At 34.9% G+C, this 21024-nt stretch overlaps 1 protein-coding gene across 3 annotated transcripts in view; it reads right to left on the bottom strand.

Annotated features, from left to right (window-relative positions):
• Positions 1–1858: 1858 nt before the first annotated feature.
• Positions 1859–21024, bottom strand: part of PRKACB (protein kinase cAMP-activated catalytic subunit beta) — a 68719-nt gene continuing 49553 nt past the window's right edge. For all 3 annotated transcript variants that reach the window (XM_035538119.2, XM_035538120.2, XM_050712408.1), the window contains exons 2-10: positions 19418–19479; positions 18352–18480; positions 14019–14117; positions 13318–13400; positions 12609–12735; positions 10377–10472; positions 8986–9108; positions 6842–7006; positions 1859–4913 (exon numbers count right to left, since the gene is read on the bottom strand). In XM_035538119.2, coding sequence (XP_035394012.1) covers positions 4788–4913; positions 6842–7006; positions 8986–9108; positions 10377–10472; positions 12609–12735; positions 13318–13400; positions 14019–14117; positions 18352–18480; positions 19418–19479 — 1010 coding nt within the window. In that variant the 3' untranslated portion in view covers positions 1859–4787. The remainder of the gene's footprint in view (positions 4914–6841; positions 7007–8985; positions 9109–10376; positions 10473–12608; positions 12736–13317; positions 13401–14018; positions 14118–18351; positions 18481–19417; positions 19480–21024) is intronic.

Below are 21024 nucleotides of genomic sequence, written 5' to 3' on the forward strand. Positions count from 1 at the left end.
GGAAAGCAGCTGCTACTGTGGGAACAGATCACTGACCTCTGCCATCAGACTCCTTGCTAATAGAAGCACTTTTCATCCCAAGGAGCTTTTGTGCTGCAGTCATGTCCATGTGCTGAATGAAGTGTTTTATCTGTGCTGTCCTTAGGAAAGATGTCTCATTCTCAGACAGGCTACTTCTCAACACAAAGAAGACAATTTGCAATTAGATACTGGATTGCTGTCATGTTACCTATAAAAATTTAAATCTTGTAACCTGAGCACTAATTAGGAATGTGCAAGTCCACCACTGGGTCTTTCTCACATGCTTCATTGACCATGAGCTAATGCAAACGAACATAGTAAATATATCGCTTTTAAAATACAAAGCAAAGAGCCAAGTAAAAACAGTTTTTGGACATACATTTTTTGCAAAGACGTTTGTATTTGGCCCGCTGAGGGAGGGAACAGGACATCTGGACTGTAAAGCTTCTAAAGGAAGTTTTACTAACTTTGAAATAGTGTCTAGGGAACTCATCCAAATAGTTTCAAGGAAGCCTCAAACTGCTATTATCCCACTTTGTGTAGCAGGGAATTATAAGAATAAACCACATATTCAATATATACAAGTCACTTTCAGGCAGGCATCCCTTTTTGTAGTCTAGAAAAGCAACAACAACAACAAAAGGTAAAAATGTGACTAGACCTCAGATTTAACCAAACTTTTATTCATTCATCATCAACTTCAAAAGCTAGGAAGTGAAGCTATCTTGAGATCATATCTTGCCTTGAGATACCTGTCTTATCCTTCTAAAAAAATTAAACACTTGATATAATTCCTGTGTAAGAAGAATATTTACTTAGACATTTGAACATCCTTGTGGAACCCTTTTAGGCACATACATTTAACCCCTTCTGTCAGATGCCTCAAATAAATTGATTCCTCAAGCTGTCAAAAACATTTTCAAAATGCGTTCAAGATCTGTATCTGTAAAACTATGGTCATAACACAACCTCCACCCCCCCCCCCCCCCAAACACATCCATATCAGCTATACATATCCCAGTCTAAGAATGAAATCACGTTTTTACCAGTTTCTTATGGAATGGTTCTTTCCAAATTCCTATTTGGGGTAACTCCTCAAGTGCAGCAAATTAGAAGAACAGATTTTAATGACACCTTCAAATCTGCTGCTTGACATGCTGTGTTTGCATGTGAGTTTTAGTAAAAGCAGATGATCTAAGAACTGTAAAAAGATTATCTTTAGAAAAAGTACAAAGGTCTTCAAAATGTAATATTGCATTTAGACTATGAAACCAAGAAAACCACAAAACCACAGTAAGTAGGCGCACAACAGCATAAGCAAAGAGTCGAAGCTCTGCTCACAAAGCAGGAAGAGGAGGAGCTGCATTACAGACAGCAGGTATTGGAGCCTCTCAGAACAACACTTGCAGAAAAAGCCTCAAGACAGACAATGCCAAGACCATTAACAGTCTTTACTTCTATCAATCGTTTCACAGCACAATGAGACAGCACAAATTTGTACAGCGGGATCTGCAGACAATTTAAAAACAAGCAAAATTATTTTAATGAAAAGCATCAAGTCTGAATGTGAAAATATGAAGACAAACAATATTGCAGATAATCATCACCTTGCTTCCTTTTGATTGTCTAAGAAATCCAACTCACTGACTTCTCATAGTGCCTTTAATCCGCACCATGTTCTCCAAACACCCTAGTTAGTGTAAAGCTTAATGGGTCCCAACTAGTATGTGCAGTATGTTTCCTAACCTTTTCATCTTGCTTTCAAACCCTATTTGCAGTGTGTGGTGAGATGCAACAACTCATCATACAACATTTTGATTCACAAAGAAGCAGCATGGGTGTTGTACATAATTTAATTTGCACTTCTGTATATAAATGTTTACTATATTGCACACTATTGCAGCACTTAAAAACATCTAATTATTTGCAAAAATTAGTAAAATACTTTAAAGGATTTAAAAATAAGGGTTTTAATGCAACTGACAAGATAATAAAAAAGCAATTTACTTAATGAGATACAATCCTTTATGTTGGAAATGAAAGTTACATACAACTAGAATACAATTAAAATATACCATATAGTTCAACACTTAATTCCTCAAATGTGTAAAATTAACAAGCTTCTACTGTCATAGATATACAATTTTTCCATATTGTGAAAAGGATTTTTCAAATTAAATACAGGTAACATAATATTCTGTAGTTATATTTTATGACTGTGTTTAAATGAGAGGGTTGTATAACACTCACATTGTCAAATGTACGCACTAATGCCTTGGAAATTGCACACTTCCCCTCCTTTTCCAAAATAGAATCTCATTTCCATACTGAAGTCTATTATGCCATATTGGAAAAGCATTTTACTTTCTAACAGGATTTTCATAAAATTAAAAAATAGCATAATATCATGGCATTAAGATGACTTTTCCACATATGCCCACGTAGAATTTAATCTGGATATCAGACAGACATGTCAGAACCAATTTCCTAGACTTTTGTCTTATTGTACACGCAAGATGAATGATTACAGTATTTTACAAAACAGAAAAATCTCCAAATCTTATTAGAATTATGCAATGATTAAAAATTAAAATCATAACAGAATCAAATTGTGATCTCCAACATTTATTAAAATCTTTTAAAGTTCATAAACGACAACAAAGTTACTGTAGAATTTATCGCATACAGCTAGCATACAGCAGCATGTCCTTGGTCTAAATGAAATACAAAAGTTTTTTTTTTTTAACATTTTCATACAAAGGATTTCTTTAAATTTATTAATGTGACGATATATCTTTGTTACATAAAATTTGCTACAGCGAAGTATCTTATACTTTCCTTGCACATATGTAAATATGGGTGGACAAAGACTGCATTCAGTGTCAGCCTCCTAATGACGTTGTGCAAAAATGCTCAACAACCTAAACATACAGAATGTTTGATGGTACGTTTCATACTCTTTTGTAAAATGTCTACAAAGGCTTTTCTTAAAGGAGTTTCATACAGTTTAAAACGAAGGAGTGTCAGTGGTTTATTTGCACTGACATTCAAACAAATACAATGGCTATGTATCAATATAGCTCAGTTTTATTAAAAACAATTCATCTGTGTACGCATGTAAATTTATCATAAAATATGAGTTTAGTTTAAACTGTTTAGATGTGCTGTTTTAAGACAGGTCATTGAGATAGCCAGAATCAAGTGTACAAATAAAACTACTATGAATAAGTTTAAAAGCAACCCTCAAAAAAGTGCTGAGCCACTGATTATTAACATTGAAATAAATGTGTAAAAGTGCCCAAAGCTAGCACATGGTAGCAATATCTTTTAAGTCAGTTGGTGAGAGTATACAAAACATAATTAAGCCCAAATACTTATACCTGTGTGACCATACATTCTGTTTGATTGAAAGAAAGTAGGTTAGAAATGAAGACACAACGCAACTAAAATAAACCCAGCTGTTGCAGTTTTTAAACTTTGTCTCTTTTCTTTGCGAATGAAGTCCTGTAATTAAAAATAAAATGATTGTAGCAGTACTCCATCCTCAGTTTACTAATATAGTATACCAGAATAAAAACTTGGCAATAACCTCTTATTCTTAACAGCTAACAAAAATTAACCGTGTTCATCCAGCAATGCATCTAGAACGTTATTTTGCATTTGCTAAACCATTTGCTTTTCATAAGCCAATGGCAGAGCACGTTTTCCTTTTTGCGTTGTTTTATTTATTTTTTTTATTTTCTAAATGGATGCCTTTTTTAAAAAAAATTCAAAAAAGGCATGAAACAAAGGATACTTTGGGAGCCCAAACATTGGCTTAAAAAAAAAATAAAAATCAAAATGAGTCTACAATACTGACCAAAACTTCCTTTAAGAGTTTAGGGTTAAAGTTCTTAAAAAAGCCATTTCATACCGGCCAACTGAAATGCTGGTAAGTTGACTTGGTTAAACATGGTCCAAAATCCAGACCAGGTGGAATTACTCCCTCTCTTGAGACTGTAAGCTTTCCATGGTACAGTCTGGTTATGGCAATTTACCTACTGCCTAGGTGGGAAATAAAAAGGAAGGAGGCAGTGACGAAAACTGCAGGGATGTAGAAAACCAAGGCACGGGGTCTAGCTACTGTCCCCTACTTAAGCCATCCAATTGATTCTACTTAATTTTGGTCAGTCTCCAGGAAGAAATGTTTTTAAGTTAATTTAGCAGACATTTATATGGCGATAAATACTACCTTCAAAAATGCTAAAAATGTTGGCTAGGTTTAGTCTGAGCTACTAAAAAAATTATTATAAATTGTAGCATCAGACACTAGACAGACAAGAATTATTGGCTGGCACAGACTAGAAGCAACATTTATCTTTCACTTCAGTCTAAATCACACTAGCCGCAACACCTTCCATTTCACTCACACAAATAATACATTATTCAAAATTAAATGGAGCATTCTTGGGTAAAAAACTACTTCATTTTAAAGGGGGAAAATGAACAATACACAGAAACAAAGAACGACAGAAACCAAAGTTAAGTAGGAAAGTGGTCTATTATTCTGTGTTACTGCACAAACAGTGCTTGCTTAATTGTGCCTAGTTAGAAGGGTTGGTGCAAACTGCACACATGGAAGATGGCAATAAAGACCTCAGTCAGCTTTGTGGAATGAAGTAACTAGGTAACTGTTTTGACATATGATGGTCTCAGCTCCACCTCATCTATTAAGAGTGCAAAGATCCCAATGTGAGCCCTGATGTCATCTTGTCCTCTTACTCCTACTAAAAATCAGCAAATTCTTTTGCACATTTTTCTGTTAGAGACGCACGAATATCTTCTTCTTCATAGTCATCAAAGTTGCTTGTATCTCCGGGGCCTCTGCACTTTGGTATGAATGGAGCTTCTACCTGTATTTGTGAAGAAAAAAAAAAGCACACAAAATGTAATCACCAAAATACCTTTCGATTTAGCACTGTGATAACAGGCATAACAATATTCCCATTACTTCTCAAATCCTGCCATGAAAGCAGATAATACAGTGAACCAGCTTAAAGTTAAGGCACAAAAATAAAATCAGCCTAAGAATGTGCAGACCTAAATGTATGAATATAAGTTAAAAAACCCTAATATCTCATTGACAAATGTGAATCAAATGTTAATTTCGCTTCAGAACAAAGTTTAGTTCGCTCCCTCCTACTTCCAATCATATGTAACTTAATCCTCTTCTCTCACTGGAAGGTAAAAATCCTCCTGGTAAAGACAGCACATCCTGTCAAATCCACGGATATGCTCAGGCTTGAGAAAGTAGTTTTCTACAGAAGTACACTAGTAATGCCAACTTCTGCTTTAATATTACGGGGCCTGGGCGTCTCAAAACAGCATACCCGGGAACGAAATCTATTGCATTTAAAACTGTCTTGTAAACAGGCATTAAGACAGCAGAGAGCAGAAAATTATAATTCTGCAATGGGGAATCTTTTCTTAAAACATCTATACTTAATACAAAGAACATAAGATGTGTTAATTGTGCCCTCTCTTCTAGTAATTAATACATTAGTGAACACTATAACAACTACACTGTCAGTTTGTGTAGCCAAACAACCAGTTTCTTTTTATAAACTATTGTTAGTATTTAGGTTTGGCCTTTAGAATGCTTCTGTTAGAGCAGCAAGTTCATGCCTGTATAGTCAAGACTGTTAGCATTTCAGTGATGGTAACCAGTTCCTTGAAGTGTTTGTATTGCTCAACTCTAACCTTTTTACCAATATCTGAACACAAAATGATCTCTCCACATGATTCTTCTGGGACAGCGCTAATGAAGTTATTTTAGTCTTTTCTGTTGTTTATTGGAAAAAAAAAGAATTCAGAAGTTGCCCTTAAGAGAGTAAATAATTTCTTAGGAATCTGTTTTTAGTAACTCACTAATCTTCAGATATTCGCCTTCGACTCTGCCAAGGGGAGAGGGAGCTTTGGAACTACTGGGAGACAGCCAGGCTGCGTTGTGGTCATCCCCATCCCTTTCCCCAGCTTCCTCTCCCAGCTCTGCTTCACTCATCCAAGCAGGAGCTAATGCGCTCCCTCTCTGATTTGGCAATGGCTCCTCCTGCTCTGAAAACATTCCCAATTCTCTGTTTAACTTTCATTGTTTTGCAGGTCTGTAGTTCATAGTGCAGACTGAGCATGGACTTTTTAAAAGCCGCATTACGATTCATGTTGGTGAGTCAGGTCTAGAGAACCATTCTAAAAATGCCAGAAAACAGCATTTAGCAGGGTTCTTACCATTGCCACAGCTTATGAAACTGAAGTCAATTACAGTGCAGCATCAGAATAAAAGGATTCCTCAGTAGACACGCTCTACATCTGATCCTGACCCAATCACAGATAAAGCAAGAAGGAGGGAGGATGCCACTTCAGCAGAAAAAGCGGTACTCCAGGCTTTGGCTAATTTCTCCACACTGAAGCACAGTCTGACTGCTAAGAACTACTTGGAAAGGAAAACAGATTCCTCTCTGCTGTGGAGGAGTATTTATAGATGCCATTATAGCAGGGGTTAAATAAAAAGGCAGGAGATGGCTCACTCTGAGATATTCCAGAAATAGCCTAGTGCACAACACAAGAGAACATGCACATACAGAGGTCCAGGATAAAATGCCAAAAAGAAAATCATAATTCAATCAATATATACTCTTCAGCGTCTTTAATATTAAACTGCTTTCACCTTTTCTCAGTTTAATTAAAATTCACAGATTTAGTAAGGCAAAAATAAACAAGACAAATAGAAATTTGACTTCAACCTCTTATAGATTCATAATAGTTTGATCAGGAAGTGTCTTACCTTTCTCTGATAAATGGCAATCCAATCTGTAGTTGCAAACCACTTGTGGTTCTTTATGTCATTTACACCATTCTTGAGATTTCCATATCGTTTGGTCAAATCTACCTGGAGTAAATTTCTTAGAAGATCCTTCAGGTCTGAACTGAAGTGTGATGGGAACCTTACCTAAAATATACATCCACAACATTAATATACAAATTTGATTCTTCACTTCTGTGAGGTAAAACATTGTTCACACAAAAGGAAACACTGGTCCCATTTTCTAGTCTTTTTCTTAACACAAAGTAGGAATACATGGAAAGAGATTACTGTTGTTGCACATGTATATCTGTTTCACAGAACTTTTATCAATAGCATTGCTTTGTCCATTTATCATTTTTTGAAGTGAAAGTTTCTAGGTTTGATTGAATTGGGGAAAATATTAGTTTAATATAATAATGATATAAAAGCTAAATTTAAATTTTACTAACTGATACCACACCAACACAATCAGTTTTCAAGATATTCTCACACCTTGTGTACATATCGTACACAACACATATATAAATTTAAAAATATATATACACGTGCACACGCAGAGGAGGTATAGTATAGAATGGTGTATATATACAGCATATAAATATGTAGATACGCTCTGAAATAATTGAACTTCCTATTTGAAAATTCAATCTGGAACTTTACGCTATACTGTAAACTGTTTCTGATAACTAACTAAACCAGCATCAAAAAATTTAGATAAATAATACAGCGCTACTTGAAGATAGCACACAAATGAGTCACTTGCCAATACAATTCATTCTAACCTGGCTACAACATATTTGAAGATGAATCACAGGATGTAATTACATAGGGTTTTACTAGCAAAAGATCTCCTGACACCATTTGACATGCGAGAGAGGAGAAAGGGGAAAAAGAACAGACAGAAATCTGTTTTTGTCATAACCAGAGTTTCAGCATTTGACACTTTTATGTTCAGCCAATCAGTTATGATGTAAATATGGAACACGAAATTATTTAGCATAAAAACATGCTGTGAAACCAAGAGGTCTGATAATCAAGGATACTGCTTCTGTTTACATATCAATATGGCTTTACTGTAATACATGAAAAATTAACAGGTTTTAATGAATTTATTACCTAGACACCTGAGAAGTAGGGAAGTAAAAACTCCAGTTTCTAAGTAGAGAACTAAGTGCATGACAGATTAAATGATTAACTTAAGATTATAAAGGAAAAATACTGCAAGCTGAGAACTCAATGCTAGAGTTTCCAGAGTTCATGTCCAGTGCCGTTTCCACAACCATTCATCCATAGACTCAACAAGACATTAACAAAAAGACCAACAGTAAAAACAAAAGCAAAATAGATGAAAATGTTTGTTTTTTTTTTTTTTTTTAAGAATAGAAGATAAATTTATCTTTAAAGATATATCTTACTAAATTCTCATATGTTCAGGTGGAACAGCATATCTTGATGTAGGAACAAGGAAGAGAACCACCATAACAAATGAAGTGAGCACAAAGAAACAAAGAGATAACACTGGCTGGCAGGAGAAACAACAGAATCATCACCTTATCACACTTCCTGACACACTAAGAGATATTCATGAAGAATATGAGGGAAAAATTAGAAACAATTTTAAAAGATGTATATAACAATCAAAGTTGAACATTAGACATATTTTGATCTACAAGACTTTGTTGCTGCAGAAGTTAAGAAACCTACTATGAATTATGGAAACTCTTTAGAGCTTCTCAAAAGCTACCAGGATATTTCTGTAAAGAAAACAGCTTGGCAAATTAAACATACAGGTAAGTAGCCGTTAATAGTTATTGGATCATTTTCATCCAAGCATAAAAGAATATTAAATTTACAGACATTGTGGTATTATAGCTTGCATTTTAAATTTGAAGGCAGGGAACTGTACAGGTTCTAAACATGGATTTTTAAAGCTTTGATTTTATTATTACTGTAACAATGTCTGTACTTAAGAAATATTCATTACCAACTCTTACCATATTCTTTCCAAATTGCTTAAAGTCTAGTAGCCTGTGAATTCTGCATCAACTCCACATAAAATCATGTTCTGCAAACACAGTGAGAAACAAACCGTGCTTGCAAAAACATATAGAGTTTTCACTTACCTTGCCAGACACAATCTTTTCATAAATTTGAATTGGCTGATCTGCAAAGAATGGGGGATATCCAGCTGCCATTTCATAGATTAACACTCCTAATGCCCACCAATCCACTGCCTTGTTGTAACCCTGGGTAAAATGAGAAATACCATTGTAGTACCATTTGTAACATAGTTTAAGATTTTCTGTACATGTAGCTATGAAATATGAAGAAAGCAAATACGTTTTTGTTTAATACAGAACTTACACCCTAATTCAAAACAAACTGAAGGTCTCATGTTCCAACAGCAATACAGTTGATGAAAGTGAAACATTTTGCACACATTGCTGTGCTGAGTCTGTTATGTCTTTACACTGACGTGACAAGACTCGTTAAGTGACAAATGGGGACAATTTTTTACTTTTTATTTAGTAATTTTTAAAATCAAAATAATCTTGGTACAGAATGACTGAAGCTTTTTTCAAAGCTTAGGAGGGATACTTCATTAAGTATAACAGTACTTCCTATTTTATACACCGACATCTCTTGACTCAATTAACCACATATCAGAACATTCATTTTCATGTTTAGTAAACTAGCTGCCTACTACATGAGCTTAAAAGTTTAATAAGCTGTTATAGACATTTATGATCTGATCTTTAAAGCCTGAACACATAATCATTACTAATTCCTACTTAATATTAAAAAAATACAGAACACCCCACCAACCTAACCAATTTTATGCGTGTTCTCTGAGATCTTTTACAAAGCTCAAGGGTGAGACTCATTTTTTTCCTGAAAAATCAACTACAGAGAATTCATAGTAGAAACATTGCAATTTCCTGTGCTGCTTTAGCTATAAGGCCAAAAAAGCTGCAAATAACCAACATTTTCTCCTAAAACAAAAGAAGTTTCTGTTTACTTTTAAAGACCTGCAAAGGGTACTTAGTTAAAACATACAATAAATGCATAATTTAACATGATTATGAATATCATAAGCATTTCCATGAACTATAAGGATTTTTCCTTATACAGCTTTATTATAAATGACATTTCTTCTATGTTCAAACACAATGCAAGTATTAGCCTGCATGTACTTTTTGTGCAAAACCAGTGTTTTTTCATGCTTGATTTCATGTATAGTATTTTAAACATGAAACACTGCAAATATTTTTGAAATGACCACTGATTCATCCAATACACAGTTCTTGTTACCTCTGGAGATCCTCTTATAGTCTGTTAACACTTGCAGTACAACATTAGCATTTTGTGTACTTCTCTAGGAGTTGACTTGTCAAGATTTGATTTTTGAGCTACCAGCAATTATTCACCCCTCAAAGACTAATAATTAGGTGACACCTTTTAACTACATAAAATGCATGGCTGGCAATTATTATTCATAGAACTGAAGAAGTACCTTGCTGAGAATTATTTCAGGTGCCAGATATTCTGGAGTCCCGCATAACGTCCAAGTTCTTCCTTTTACTCTTTTTGCAAAGCCAAAGTCCGTGACCTGGTAGCAGAATTTAAAATTAAGTACTTCTGAAATATTCTGGAAAGCAATTTTATATATAGGAATAGTATGTGGCATGAGACGCAAATTATCACAGTCACATACATCTTACATAGCAACTTCTCCTGATGCTTTTAGTTCAGATAAAATCTGTTTCTCATGATAAAATAACTAATACAAAATAGACATTCCCTCCCCTGAAAAAGCTTCCATTTAGAATTTCAAACATCAGTGGGAACTACAACTTGCTAATCTTCTATATGTACTGTGACTGTATTAATCATTTTTTCTTATACTTTTCGTATCAGACTGTTTATACTGCCAAAAGTTTAAAGAATGTGAATAGGAACAAGATATTTATCTTTTCCTTTAGTTGACAAACAAATGAATCACAAAAAGGGTCAAGATATCAGTGAGTTTTGCAAAGTCAGAAGTTTTTAATTTCATAAGTGTTATAGAGGCATATAAGGAGTATAAAGGTTATATGGAAGAACAGTGTGGGAATAAGACAACATAAGAGGTCCTCCAGTAGCTTTTGTTTCTATTATCTTTGAAAGCATCACCAGTGCCCAACTTATTTATCTGAGGAGTTTGAGGGGAAATATAGCAGTAACTGTAGCTGCAAATGACAAGTTCTTGGCCATTATAGATTCTTCATTCCACTTGTCATGTTTCCTGCAGTAAGTTCTCAGCAGTTTGCTTGCTTTTTCATCATTCTCTCCGAGTTTTTTCCAGGACCATATCGTGGAATACATATGGAAACCAGCAGGTTACAAGTGAAATTCTGGGATCAGTTTCAACCTATCAAGTCTACGCTTGCTTGACAATCCATTTCTTTTGTTTCTTCCTTCTTGGTATCATTTTCAAATCATTCACTGGGAAAACATACTGTATCATAATGATAATCCCTTGCTAATTACGCAATAGCCAGTGCCAATGTTGCTGATACACTAAGGTCACACAGACAGTTAAACAAGCTAAACGCCAAACAATCAAGGCAGCTTTTGCTTTTATTTATTTTTTTAGAAACAACAGCAATCACACCTGCAGCTGAATGGAGATGGCAACATGCTGACTAGACAGACCTGTTTCTGTCAGCAAAGAATCGTTTCTCTGTTTGTGAATGTGTGTCAGTCTATGTAAGAAAAATACATTGCAGGCATGGGACAAACAGAAATGGTTTTAAAATTCAAAAATAAAATGAAGAGTTTCTAAACAAAATTTAATTGGAGCTGCAGCATGAACATATGAACACGAAACTCCCTTCCTGGTCAGATGCAGAAACTAAGGTACCTCACACAGGAAGACTGACTGCTAGACCTATTACCATTTGCTGTTTGCCAACCACCATAAAAACGTATTGTTGCATACAAAGAGTTGCCAGTTTTAGTAGTATAAACAAGACAAGATACGAATCCTTTCCACTTCTCTCAATAAACATTTTTATTATGTAAACTCCTGTTAGATTTTGCCATGCCTAAAGGTGACACAATGAGGAAAGAAGAGCTTCCATAGTATAAGGACTGCAAGGCGAAGTGGCTGTTGCTATATACCACCTTCCCGTTTGTCTTTTTGATCACAAACAGAATAACTAAAAGGAAGACGACAAGGTGACGAGAAGCTATTGTAAAACCAAAGAAGTCATTTGCAGCACTGCAATTCTGATCTGATCTGCTGAGAAGGTTAGGACTCTCCAAGAGTGGGATTCATCTACCTGGAATTAAGTACTATACTGTAGATGTTGACATCTAATCTGGTCATCCTCAACTACATACATAGACAATACAGAGAACAAGACATTTTAGGACACCTTTCTTCCTGTTCTAGGGCAGACGTAATATAGGTCAGATGAACAGAGCCATATAATCACCTCCTCCTCACCACAGTCCCCAAGGGAAATCTCGACAACTTGTTCAAGTGCAGACAGTAAAATTGTGCATACTTCATAGTCAGAAAAAAAGTTCAATCCATTGATTTTAACTGTTATTAAGCAGTAGAGCATTTTAATGCCCCCTGAGTATATACTAACATGCCAACCATCTTTAGACCATTTATTCTAAACGCATTTGCTAGAATTAACTAACTCTGCACTATGAAAAAACAGTCCACACCCTAAATATATGAAGAATATTATACCTGGATGTATCCTTGCTGATCAATTAAAAGATTTTCAGGCTTTAGATCTCTGTAGATGAGGTCTAATGAATGGAGGTACTCAAATGTTAGCACTATCTGAGCTGCATAAAACCGTGCATGTGGTTCACTGTGAAGAGTTAAAAGAATATTAAGCAATCCAGTGCTATGAAACAAACACGTTATTGAAAAGAGCAGATAATTCAAGCATCTCTTAACTGGTTCTTTTACTGTGTAAACCTTCCCCCCCCCCCCCCCCCCCCCCCAAAAAAAAAAAAAGAAACAAAAAAACCAAAACCACCACAAAAACAAACCAAACCAAAACAGCAAACATTTTAGAATTGATACATTCATTCCCTAAATTTAATTTCTTACGTTTTGCATTTAAAATACACATGCAAAACCACACAACACAGAACTCAGAAAAACTAAGACTTTAAATTTCAACTTTTAGAAACTATGATTAATTTCATTGCCAATGTGCATATCAGTTCCAAAATTCTATTGTGCCTAGATTCTAAGTGCCTGCATTAACTAACTGAAAAATAATTATAAATTGTTCATTGCCTATTTTAGCCTACTATCAGAGGAGAAAATTAATGCACTTACCCCTTCAGAATTTTTTCATTTATAGTAACAAATTTAATGAAACCCTTTTCTCAAATTAGCAGCATAAGTCTTTCTAAAGAAATAATTTCACTAAGACTCTTACCTAAACCTTCCAATTCTTCTTAGATGTGAGAACATTTCACCACCAGGAACATACTCCATTACCATGTATAAATTAGAATTGTCCTAAGGAAGCAAGTAAACACACACAAATATTTACCAGGCATGCTACAGTGTCTACGATTTCCAGGCCCAGTATATTTTATTAAAGAATGAAAACCTGTAGCCATCCAATGATCTTAATAAATCAAAAGTAACACAAATAGAAATTCTTGAAAAAATGCATAATCAGTGAGTTCCTGACACAGAATGGTACAGAAGTGACATGAAAGAGCAGAAGATAAGATGCCTACTACAAGACAAGAACTTGCACCCTTAGGAGTTCAGAATTGACAGCCTAGAGTATTCTTGTCTCCCATAGACCCACCACAAACCTCAAAACCATAGAGATTAAGAGATCATGTTTGTTCATTTTAAATGGTGTTACTAAAAATATATATATATATTTACAGGACACATATCACTATTATTTAGGAAAATATTCAATTTCTTTACAGACCAGCTAGGACATACTGTCTTAGAGTTAGAAGCTAATCTCAAAATTCTTTGCTCCATCATCAACATTGTCATTGCCTCAGGTATCAAACTCATACAAAAAAATATGAAGAACAATTACAACTTTTCCTAAATTTTGATCACGTACTTCCCTGAAACTCTAATAACTACTTTCAAAATAATGATTACCTTAAAAGAATACTCCAGTTTTACAAGGAAAGGAAAGTTCACCGCTTGTAATATCCTCTTTTCATTCAGTGTGTGTTCTATTTGCTTCAGTTTGACAACCTAGTAAAGAAAAAATAATCTTCAGTCCAATTATGACATTTCATAATTGTTGATAATTTTTTTTTAGTGTAGCACAACTACTTGATAGCAAGCTCATAAATTTACAGATAGCCAAAAACCCTAGTTTTACTGTTACTGCAGTTATTACTAGGTACAGTAACAGTAATAAGAATGGATTAAAAAAATCTAACCATTCTAAAGAGTAATATTCATGCAATACGGTTTGCAGATAACTGGAGAAATAGTGTTTCTTACTACAAGCTTAGTACAGGAATCAGTAAAGAAAAAACATCTCTCTAGGTTTTCTTAATAATTGCTTGCTATTGTAACAGAGATACTTCTGCAGCAAGATAACAGTTCAATAAATTCCATTAATTCTGGCTTAGCTAAGAAAGGCAGGAATACATGTCAGATATTAAATATGAATTTTGTTACGTGTGAACAGGAGTAACCTAACTTATTTTATAGGCTTCATACATTACTAAGGAGAAGACTAAGGAAAATACACATTCAAAGTTTGTGTTCTTATAAAGTTACTTCTGACAGACCAGACCTTTCAGTGGATTTTGCTTTTCTGCTTTATACCAAACTGCTCAGTGAAAGAATTAAAAAAAAAAAAATGCTATCTTCTTGGAATACATTAAAATGTTAATATACTGACAAGGCAGTGAGCAGCACATTTCTGATCACTACTCTTTCTCAGGAATTAACAATTTGTTTCCTGGTGTTAAACCCCAACATTGTGTAATTAATTCTTTCCATTTTACTTAATCCCTATTGCCCAATTTATCTGTATCTTATTTTGAGAATGGCACGATTCCCAAGTTACTTTTTTTTTTACATAGGAAACATGAAGAAAATGTACAAGACTGATCAAAACAAGGAATCTAACTGCTATAAAAAACAGAAAAGCATGATACGCCAACTCTGACTGAAACTGAGTTTAAATTTAACCATCCTTTAGATGCAAAAGGCAATACCTACCAATAATAAAAAAAAAAACTTTTTGAAAGGAATTTTATACAAAAGAAATTGCAAATTGAAAACAGATTTAATATTTGCAATCACAGATCTTTGTGGACCAAATCCAAATTTTGCACTGAGGCACAGGAACAAACTACAGCAGCAAAAAAAAAAAACACACCCCAAAAACAAAACAATGAATCAGCTCATTTGTGGGAAGTGTTCCCTTCGTCCCTAAAAAGCTATGGTATTGGAATTACTTTGGCCCTCAAAAATAGCAAGCTATAGTTTGGTATTGTGAAGCGTTCAGCTTCTAGACAAGATTTTACCACCCTTCCTGCAACTTCTGCTTCTTAGATTGTGAAGGGTGATGGCAACAATATCACAGGCTGAAACTGCTGTTTAACACTTCATACTATCAAACTGGAGCTTAAGATAACAGAACTTTGCTCACATTTAAACTCCAGCTAAGGGCATGTCCTACGAGAGCTTCCTGTAGATCAAATGATATCCACCAACGGAAGATTCTCCCATAACTTGTTTGCATCTGAGCTTTTGTTAACAAAATTTTATTTCCAAAAGTAGTTGTGTAATGAAACGAAGCAAGCAATGTTGCTTTGCTAAATCAAGGCAGGCAAATAAAGGAATAACAACCCTACACACAAAAAAATGGCTAGATCCGTGTACACTAACTTTTATTTTTTGTTTCCTGTCTATAGGAACCAGACATAAGATTGGATAAAAAAAAGGGACATTGAATTGGCCCATCCATTATGCAATAAGGTTTAATATCTTCCTTTAAGTTGCTTCCTTTATGATGAAGAACTAGTGAATTCTCCAGAGAATGTACTTACTGAAATTAGTAGACATTTTTGAAAGGAAATATAACTGCGCATTTGATATAGAAACGATTGACAGGAAGCCAACACCAAAGAATAGCTCTCACAATTAAATAGACAAAGTGAACTCTTTCCTCAAATGACAGAGTTCCTAGCGATTTTCCTTGTTTATAAAACAGCAGCTGGACTTTTCTGTGGTCTCCTATGGTCAAACAGAGCTGCAAAGCAACCACCCCAGAACCAGGAAGCAAGCAGGGACCGATTGCTTAGGTGTATTTTCTCTATGGCTGAAGACCCCAACGACAAGCTAGCTGGGCCTGAGAGGCAACGCTTCCCCAAGCCACACTTGGTTAATGTGCCTTGAGAATTAGAAGAGTTGAACACTGTGATCAGGCTCCTTAGCAAAAGTGTTTCACAGTTCAAAAGCAGGGGGCTGCCACCCAGCCAGGCCACGGACAGCCCTGCAGCAGGCCCACGTCTCCTGAGGTGGCGAGACCCAAGTGCTACGGAGTCAGCGGCTGACACCAGGGCTCGTGCTCTGGAGCCGTGCAGATGCCTAAGCATTGGTCTCAGCCCAAGTACTGGAAAAACCCAACCTGGTAATTGGCATGCGTATTTCATAAAGGAACACTTCAGACTTGTGCTCACAGACATAAAGACATCTAGTTTTCTAATAGGAGACTGGCACCTTGATGCAAATACCTTTAACCCCGTGAATGTTTTACTGAAAGTCCACTGCAATCATTAAAAATGTGAATTTGTGTCTTTACCAGGTAGTTTTATAGCTACAGCTTTTCTTTTTTTTTTGGTCTGAGTTGGTAGCAATGAGGGTTTTTTTTTTTTTAAATCTTCAGATTATTTTTATGGCAGTTTTCTGAAGAAAGATGTTATCTCCTAAACTGCTCTAGTGACAAGGGCTCAGCTAATCCTGTGAGGTTTCAAAGAGAAATAAATTAAATAAAATCAAAAGCTTGCCAGTGGGCTCTCCCCACACACATGGGATGCTCATGCTCATCATGCCCTGCTTTACAGTAAAGATTCAAGCAGAATTCATTGGCCATACTGAGTGAACAAGGGGTAGAAATGGTCTGGGATGTCTTTCAGGTGTACTATGTTGGAAAGCCTTATAAATTTAACTGGATGATTTCTACATTTTTTAAAATAAAGTTTAGAAAGTGAAGTTATAGGAGAATGCTGAAGTTGTAACTAAAAAAAGAGCTTCGTCACGTCAAAAAATGCCAAAATTGACACTATAAAGATCACTTTACTTTAGCTCCTTCTTCACTAACCCTTATAAAGGAGTCTGTAATTAAATTACATCTTATTTAAGGCTCAAGACACCAAATCGCATGTAAAGAATACTGGAATTGCAACTCACAGAAAATGGTTTGCTTGTGCCTCTGCCATGGTACCATTGCATAAAATTACTTGAGAACGTAATAAAGCTTGAGTGCAAGAGTCTACACTGTAGCAGTGCTGACTTTTCATTTTGTCGTTTTCTTATTTTTAAATTCTCTTTGCTAGATCAAGGTGTTCTTAATATGACTTTTTAATTTGTTATATAACAGCGAAGGTATGTATGGTGCCTTATAAAGTAATAAAAGCTCTTATATTGAGGATCTTAGAATCCAAGTTCTAAATAACGTACTTCTGTAAAACTTGGCAAACCATTGCAAATTAACTATATTGATAATTTGCTTAAGAATACCATTTAGTACTACAGAATTCTATTTTATTTAAAATTAAAAGACTTTATCAAATGACACTGCTTAATCTAGAAGAATAACAAACTTTAAAAATATTAGACTAGAGTAAAAATACAGCTTCAGAGTACAGAATTTAAGTTTTCAACACAATTTTTACTGTATGACAGCTGTTTTAAAAGACTGATTACTGTTCTATCTATGCAGTTAATATAGATGCAACTGGAATATTACATAATTATGCATACAAAAAGTAATTTGGATCCCATGGCATCAATAATGGAAAACAAATGATTCAAACAAACAGTTTGTTAAATTATGTTTCACAAATGAAAATTTTGAGAATTCCTAGCCTTCCAGAATTCCTTAGCTACCACACAAAACTCTAAAATAATTTTTTTTACCGTTTCAATACAGTACTACATTTGCTATTGCCAAAGAGTATGTAGACCACCTTACAAAATATAAGCAAAGAATCACATTTATTAATGCCTTGAACACTACTAAGTCTCTTTAGCCTGCCATTAGTGTTAAGGGATATTGTAAGAATTCTACACATTCCCAAAAACAAACCGCTGGCTAAAAAGGTCAGTCAGCTGCTTAAAGTATCACCAGTATCCAAATGCAGTAAGTGAAAGCACAAATAAGTGCAACGCAGTTTAGTCACAGTTACAAGACCTTTGTCTACTTCAAACTCTTGTACCACAAAAGACTAAAAATTACACCAACCTTCTGTTTGTCCAGTATCTTCATAGCATAATACTGTTCTGTGGCTTTATGTTTCACCATCATAACTCTCCCGAATGATCCTGTTCCTAGAGTTTTTTGCCTCTCAAAATCATCTAGGCCAGCAGTATTCTACATATACAAGGATATAATGGTATTATTTACAATTTAATACCCAGAGACAATTTTAATTATATGAATTGAAATCATTTATGAAAGACAACTGAGTAAAATTAAATTTATCGAAGACAACAAGCTATAGGCAACTTAGAGTTATGTCACGCCTGACAAATTTGAATACGAGATTTTATATTGCACTCATTGAAACAAAGAAACTTAACTGAATTGTATCAACGTTTCTATAATTTGTCCATACAGATGACACAAGCTTAGTAAGAAGAACTTAGCTGTAAACAAATCATGTACTTAATCAGATAAATCCCTCATGCTCCACAAGCAAGAACATAAGAGCCTGCAAAATTCTAGAACCAAGCTCTTGACAAAATGCTACAGGAGAGTTGTCTGGAGACAATATCACACATATTCATTCATAGCATTTGAGATGCTGCTTCAATAAACAAATGACCACCCTTTTCCACTCTTCCCATCCCTCCCCTCCAAGAAAAAGCCCACCCCTTCAACTTTTAGAAGATTTCTCTTGAGCTCCTTAACCTGTCCCCAAGCTCTATGCAGCATACTCTTTCTTAATAGCATGGGATAATAATTAGCAAGGTAAATTACAGATCCATGTAATGTTTAGTGTTATAAAAGCCAGCCAAAATATGATCACAGATTTTGAATTTTGTCATGCTGATCGCAAACAATTTTCTGTAAGAGAAAGTGGCTATTCAGCACGACCATTTCATCAGCTCATACCTAGAGAAGACCTGAGCATCTCTGCTGATGAACGTCAATGAGAAAACTGACTTTCAAAATGGAAACTCTTTTGAAAATTGCATTAAACTTTCTTCAGTTTTCTGTGCTGCTCATTACAAACTGACAACACACTTAAAACACACTATGAAAAAATACAATAAAGAAAATTATTCAATTCTTAAATGATTGATACCTGAGGGGGGCTTTCCCATTTTCTTAAAAAGTCTTCTTTGGCTTTGGCTAGGAACTCTTTCACTGAAAACACACAAAAAAAATTTTTCATTAATGTGAGTCATCATGGATGTGATAGAGACGCTTTGTTAACAAAATATATGATCTTCATTATCAACTTTATTCTTCAGTTCATAAGGTACTATATTTACCTTTATGAAAGCGGGCACCAGTGTCTCAAATTTCTACAACTATCTCCAGGGGATCTGTAAGCTTTCTGGAGTAACTACACAACTCTACACACGTTACTTAAACTACACCAGCTCTAATAACTCACAACACTGTATACGCAAGCAGGCTTTAAGGTGATGCAAAACTTTCTTAATTTGACTGGGGAAGAAAAGAAAACAAACACCTGACATATAAATTACCATTCCGCAAAGAAAAAGATTTTATTATTTTTTAAAATAAAGTTACATTGTCTTTCAACTGATTAGCATAATGTCAAGCTCACTGCTCCCCCCATCACCTTCACATAAAGGCTGTTTGCAAGCTCAAGTACCAAATGCACAGCATTACTGCAAGCAAAGACAAAACACAGGACTACAACAACACTGCACATAGATATGCCCACAGTCAGAGACTAAGTACTTTTAATATTAACTTTGCATTGAAATTGAAGGAATTAATAATTGCAAAATTCTAGATGACTGTTTAAAATGTGCACCAACATATTTTGTTCAGATAATCTTTCAGCTGTTCTATTTTTTGAACACCAATTATCAGCCAGATCAAAGTAGATTACTTAATGCACAGCCATGAACGAGAGGCATTTCAGACACTGCTGTGATTCTGAAAAAGTCACAGAATTAGAAGAAAATATCATACTGGTTTTGTGTTCTCTGAATCAATTCACGTAACACAACGTTAATAACAGAGGATTTTCTGTACTATGTTCTGCCATAAGCAATTTCTAACAATACTCAATACATTATTCTGGTCAGTAACTAGAAATATATGGTTTAGGAACTGTATTTTACCTTCAGATGCTCACAGAAAATTAGGTTTATGAGTGGCCATAAACAATCATCTGATGAATCAGAACAATTTTGTGCTTTTCCTTTCAGAGAATACTAATGTCCACATAGAGAACTTTTCTCCTACCATACTTCTGTTACTGGCACAGTATCAGCAGTGGTAAAAACAGTGGCAGCCCTGGAGTAGACCGATACTGATTTGTTTGTTGTTTTTGTTTTCCTTTTTGTTTTCATATGGGATTCAACTGTAGCAAAATACTCAAAGGAGTCTTACAGTTCCCACCATCACTGGCTCTGATGGAACAGCATCAAAACAACAGAAATTTCAGAAAAATTGTCAAAAGGTCTGGCAGGCAACAACATTAGAAGAGTGTTTAAACCATGACATCCCCTCAGTATTTTTAAGAGAAACAGAGAGGAGGGACATATTTATTACTTAAATTTATGTGTAAGTAGAATAAGAAAACAGTTTATGTCAAATGAATTGTAGGAATGAATTGGCATTTAAACTCACTGAGAGTTAAAAAAAAAATATTTTAATGGGTAGCCAGTAAAATGTTTGGCACGTTTATCCTAAGTGGGGAAAATATTT

Source organism: Cygnus atratus, chromosome 8 (genome assembly GCF_013377495.2).
Source record: "Cygnus atratus isolate AKBS03 ecotype Queensland, Australia chromosome 8, CAtr_DNAZoo_HiC_assembly, whole genome shotgun sequence".
NCBI lineage: Eukaryota > Metazoa > Chordata > Aves > Anseriformes > Anatidae > Cygnus > Cygnus atratus.